The sequence below is a fragment of the Loa loa genome (assembly GCF_000183805.2).
Source record: "Loa loa unplaced genomic scaffold supercont3.14, whole genome shotgun sequence".
Taxonomy (NCBI): domain Eukaryota; kingdom Metazoa; phylum Nematoda; class Chromadorea; order Rhabditida; family Onchocercidae; genus Loa; species Loa loa.
In genome coordinates, this window is record NW_018108194.1 from 77,132 (window position 1) to 82,819 (window position 5,688).

A 5,688-nucleotide genomic window follows, 5' to 3' on the forward strand; every position below is an offset into this window, starting at 1 on the left:
TGGAAACGTCCTCTTTATTTGTTCGTCTGGGCAAAGCCGACCACATAAACAAGGAAGTTTATTCCTGCAACAAATATCCAGACAATAGTATTTCACATAAATAATAACTGCTCGATGTAGACTTTTTTCTTCAGATGTTAAAATATCAGCAATACTATAACACAAAACATAATTCAGAAGTGTCATCATAATCAACCATAAGAAGCAAGAAGCAATGTTGAAAGCTCCATTCAATAAACTTGTGTCAGGCCGTTTATATTGTCATAGGGCATCTCCTTCAGCTATGTGGGGTCAATTTTTGTCGAACTTTGAAGAAGTCAAAATGCCACGAAAGGATTTACTGAGAATAATAGCGATTTGAGTCCTTTTCATTACCAGTAATGAAAAATAGCAATTAATTATAAATTTATTTGTAAAGATGAAGGAATCATCGCCAAACAATTGAGCTTTCAAATCAAATTATATCTTAAAATGTATTAAGCAAAGACAAAACAATTACCTTATCAGAACAGAAGCCTGCTTGATAAAAGCAGATATATTACACCCACGCTGTCCACCCTTCATACATCAGTGCTAAATTACTTATATCTGTCGCCTGTTGAATCAACAAGTCAATCTGAAACAAAAAATTAAATGTCGATAATGTTACATAAATTTAATTTATATTCAATGAAATTCAGAGTTCAAATTTTAGGATACCTGCTCGGATGGTGTCAACCGTTCGCTTACAATGTTTGCATCAGTTTTCGCATTTTCATTTTTATTGGTGCCAGTTACAACCATTCCTTCTAACTTCATCCGTACTCTCTTCGAAACATGCTTACCGTGTAAATTCTGTTGTTGCTGCCCTCCAATTCACAGTATATTAGTAACTGATAGATATATCGAAAAAATTATATAGTTAACAGTGAAACTGTTAAAATGATAATCCTACCCTCACGACGTTCCACCGGTGAAGACTTGCCGCTGCGGAAATGCAAATCCACTTTTTCTTTCATTTTTTCCAACAATAACAAATTGTCATAAATGCTGAAATGTTATTCAAATGAGGAGTAATGCAAAATCAACTGTTTCCGGAGATTTCAAATCCCTTCTGTTTTTTAAAAATTGAATGAAAAAGGTGTTTTTCAAACTTCTTTTGTGAAAAACAACAAACCTCGGGATGTTGTCAATAACAGACCGGAAAAGATCGATGCATACGACAGAACCACTGCGTGGATTATCCAATAACTTACTCTGTGGATCATCCAATAATTTAAGTCCTTTAATCAGCGGGTCACTGAATAATTCTTTATATCGTTGCAAGTAAACAGCAAACGATTCATTTTTCTGAAACGCTTGAAATTTCACAGTGTACAAGCCTGCAAAAATCAACGGATAGCATATTTCTTTATGCTTGCTTTCCCAGTGAATGTTTACCTGCAGCTATTGATATGAAAAGACTTCAGGCCACAATGGAAAGTGCATGAGTTAGTTGAACCTAGTATCTTAGATTGTACAGTACTTATCAAATGATAGTTGATAATCACCAACGACCAAACTAAGGAATATAGAATTAAGTTATCTATTAAAACTCTTCCCTATTTTGAAGACTTCTGACTGCTAATTATTGCCCAGTAAACAGTTCATTAAATCTTCTCTGACAAGGACAGAAATAATCAGTAAATTTTTCAGCAAAGCATTTTAACCATTGGACTACTGTCTGCTTAAAATCTGTACAAGTAAAGGCCCTTTTCATGACTCAAGTCGAAATTTCCGTAATCTTAAAACTTCTAAACGCGGCATTAAATCTAAAATTCCAAATCTAAAATCAGATCTAATAAAAAGCAAATTCAGACTTAATATATAGAAGCTATTAAATCAAAACTTGCATGAGCGAAAAAACGAAGCAGAGGGCGTATATCGTGCATCATAGAATGATGTTCTGTAACCGCATTTTTCAAATCACGTTCAGCTGACAGTTTCTCCATTTCCAGTTTATTTACCTCTTCTTCCCAATTCTGAAGTCGACTTTTCACATCCTTCTGAGTATTTTTGTACAATTTTTCCAGTATGCTAACAATGGACGCTAGCATATATTTAAGATGATCTCTGCAAAGAAAAATTTTATTAATTAACTCAACCAAACGACCAACTAATCAGCAATCGAAAATTGAAGTAATAAATCAACAGCTTATATCAGAAATGATCAGGATATATTATATATATTACATAAACATAACCGCTGGATAATTTCTTGGCAAAAAATGCAGTGGCAAATAAGTAACATAAAAGTAGGTTTTTAACCAACCTGTTATCAAGCCATGCAGCACAGAGTTCTCTGATACGAAGAGCAAACAATGATAAAGCCATCGCATGCAAAACATCAGAATGACTGTCTACTACTCCTAAAGACGTATTCAGTAATCAGCAATGATTCAACTTTATTAGTCAATGAAAAACGAAAAATAGTTATGAGTAGGAAAATTTTAATCGTTACAAAATACATTATGAACCCAGTATACAAGCTTTACTTTATTTAACAGCTGTAAAGAAAAAGGCAGGTAAACACTTGTCAAAAATATGTATTCGAACCATATACGGCAATAATTGTCGCAATGCCAATCATTGACTTGGAGCCAAGGTCATCTTGTGCAGCGGCCCAATCAACTAATGGATCATAAACAAATGCATCCAGCATCGTCAATAATATTTCCCTCCCAGCACGGAGTTTTCCTAACACATTTTCACAGGAAAGCCGAAAGGTTCCCTTAAAATCAAGATATTTTTGGCGAAAGTGGAAATTAATTCATAAAATTTAAGCTTACTTTTTTTAGTTGAGAAATAGTACAGTAAGGATAAAGAAACCTTCAGTAACTTACGGAATATGGATGAAAACACACAGAATGTTCTACATAAATATGAAACTGAATTGAACTTACTTCAACATCGGTGGGACCAAGGGCTCGAATAATATTTCCAGTCAAACGGAATGGTACCATTTCTGGCACGCGCAAATTCCGTCCCTAGAAAAGAAAAAAAAATCATTCAATTTTCTGACATTCTTTCCTCAGTTGTCCTCGTCAGGGCCCATAAAAGCCCATAAAAAAAAGTATATAACAATATAAAAGCAATATCATGGAAACTTTTGTAATAATAAAAAGCAATGCCACCTACTTTGTCAAAGCAGACATTATAATCGATATGCACCACATGTCCAAATTCAAAATTAACCAGAACGTTATCTAGATGGCGGTCACCCAGACCTAGGATGCTACCCAGTACTGACATTACTGCTGTTGAACGAGCAAATCTTTCGGTAACTCGGAACCATGTATCTGAACTACCAGCTCGAAGCCACAACTCCCTCAAAAAAGAGAAACGGTATTTAACAATATATCACATTTGCTAGTCATATATAATGCTTAGTTACCAAAGTTTGTGTACTACTTTAAATTGAAACTAGCACATGTCCTAAAATATGTTCGAAATCGTAAAAAAAAAAAATGTTGATCACTTTGTAAATCGAGGTATACACCATAAATAAAGTTTCAAGTTAAAAAATAAATCTGATTCAAAAACAGTACCGTGAAAGAAGATCTCGTGGAGTTTCTTCGATTAAATCTTCAACAACACCTTTTAATATATGATAAGGCCATTTTTGGCGATCAGTGATGGATTCTTTTGGGATTTTCTGAAGTTTTGTAGGCAATGACACTAAATTGTAGCAAAAGCCAACAATTACTGTTACTAGAAATTTAACACATCTTTACAGAATAACAGTGGTGGAAAAACTCCAGAGATTCTGAGCAGACAAATACACTCGTTTGAGCAAAACAAACTCGTATAAACCTAACTAATATAAGTAACTCTGAAGTGTCAGGACTCAAAAAAGTAATCAGTTTTTAAACAAAACTGAAGTAGCCGCAAAAATGTACTAAAATCAAGAATTTCTTGATGGAACAGTTTCGAAATCTTGAAAAAAAATATTATAAACTTACGTTAGCTTGAAAAGCTGCCTTGAGTTTCTTAAAAAATAATGCACTCGGTCTTTCGACCTCATTCGTTTTCTGGTTTGCGATATTTTCAGTTACCTGACGAAGTTGCCACTTCCGATAAACTTGGAAGATAGGTGTCGCTCCCTCAACCCATTCGATGAGGCCTGAACGAGAGCCAAGAGGGATAACCGAATAATTCTCGGCTATATAGGATGGCCAATCAGTTTCCTTCGTCGACAGCATCAAATTACAAATACGCAATAACTGCATGATGCGTTCGTCCAAATGCAAATCTTCCTGTCCTTTGAAAAGGAAGGGATAACTGCAATGCAAAGCATTTTTTTTTTGGAAAAACTATTTTCATAGCAAAATTTTAGAAAAATCGACCTTAATTTTTAATTAGAAGTTTCCAAGTTACTCACCTTAATTATTCAAAAGAACTAAGCCAAAAAAACTGATGAGAGGGCTATGCAAAACAACAAAAATACTATCCAACATTATCTGCTCACAAACTTTTGACAAAAAAATTCCCGCGATATGTTAGCAATCTTCATGTACTTATTTCATATATGGGAGGATCATAATTGTCGACGAAACACATTTATATCTAAAAGGAATAAGCGAATAAAACAAAAAAAACCCACTCTTTCCCATCGGATCCATGAAATACAACTTTTCTCGGTCTCGTTTTAGTTGGCAATATTACTGTCTGCTTGCTAATTCTTTCCAGCATCACAACATCGGAAAAATTCTTATGTTCTTGCCCAGGAAGTGGCACCTGTAACTGCAGATAAAGTAGGAAATCATAGCCAAGTCAAATAAAATTTATGTTAGTAATACTCAATATTAAAGCGCAGTCACTAACATTTACATCGGTTCCACAAGACGTCATATAGCCAGTTGGATATGACTCTTTCCTCCCCAGTTTAGACCATTGTGATGACCCTGATTTACGAGAGGAAGCCGAAGTGAATTAAACTAAAATTTTAAAAAGGCAAATCAGACAACCTAAAAAGAAATGCAAGTAGTCAGAATACAACGAACATGTGTTTTATTTAACGCAGTAAGACGAGGCGAAATATCAGCCATTTGGAGAAACACAAATGATCGCCTGTTTGCCCGCTGGTTTAACTGCCCCAATAACTGCAAATTAATGTTATATGCAATGTTAAGAGCTACTCTAAATATACTATACGAACATATGAACCTAATAAGATAAGGCATATAAAAAGAAATGACAAGGAGGAATTTTCACCATTTTGTATCCATCCCTTTTTATATATATAAAAAGTTAAACAATTATTGAACCCATAGTTTTCGGTAATCAGTTATCATTATAACTATTTCATTATATTCATTTGGCAAGAGCCATGAAAAAATGAGAAATTACAAGTTTGAATGAAGTCCAGGCCTGCCGTGGGTCTGATTTATTTAATCGGAGGGTTTGCATGGCTTCTTCAATAGTCGTAAGGTATGTGTCTTGAAACTGTTTTTCATTTACTGTAACAGGTACACTAGCACATGTTTTTTCATATAAGTCCTCGACAATGCGATACACCTGGAAAAAATTCTTTTAGCGCTGGGAAGCAACTTTTAAAAACTGCAAAACTTGTTACATTTTACCCCAAAATGGTTTCTACTTTGCTCTTCCATCAGCGACATTATTAGACATTTGATAAATAGCGACGGAACAGGTAATGTTAGGTCTCAT

General features: G+C 34.5%; 1 protein-coding gene across 1 annotated transcript in view; it reads right to left on the bottom strand.

Moving 5' to 3' along the window:
- Positions 1 to 538: 538 nt before the first annotated feature.
- The window catches only part of LOAG_08420 (hypothetical protein), a gene marked incomplete at both ends in the record, with an annotated part of 5,533 nt that continues 383 nt past the window's right edge, over positions 539 to 5,688 (bottom strand). The window contains 14 exons of the mRNA XM_020447695.1: positions 539 to 616; positions 700 to 848; positions 935 to 1,029; positions 1,157 to 1,329; positions 1,872 to 2,091; positions 2,291 to 2,387; positions 2,575 to 2,749; positions 2,922 to 3,005; positions 3,157 to 3,346; positions 3,567 to 3,673; positions 3,981 to 4,299; positions 4,622 to 4,755; positions 5,022 to 5,120; positions 5,368 to 5,535. Coding sequence (XP_020302103.1) covers positions 539 to 616; positions 700 to 848; positions 935 to 1,029; positions 1,157 to 1,329; positions 1,872 to 2,091; positions 2,291 to 2,387; positions 2,575 to 2,749; positions 2,922 to 3,005; positions 3,157 to 3,346; positions 3,567 to 3,673; positions 3,981 to 4,299; positions 4,622 to 4,755; positions 5,022 to 5,120; positions 5,368 to 5,535 — 2,088 coding nt within the window. The remainder of the gene's footprint in view (positions 617 to 699; positions 849 to 934; positions 1,030 to 1,156; positions 1,330 to 1,871; positions 2,092 to 2,290; positions 2,388 to 2,574; positions 2,750 to 2,921; positions 3,006 to 3,156; positions 3,347 to 3,566; positions 3,674 to 3,980; positions 4,300 to 4,621; positions 4,756 to 5,021; positions 5,121 to 5,367; positions 5,536 to 5,688) is intronic.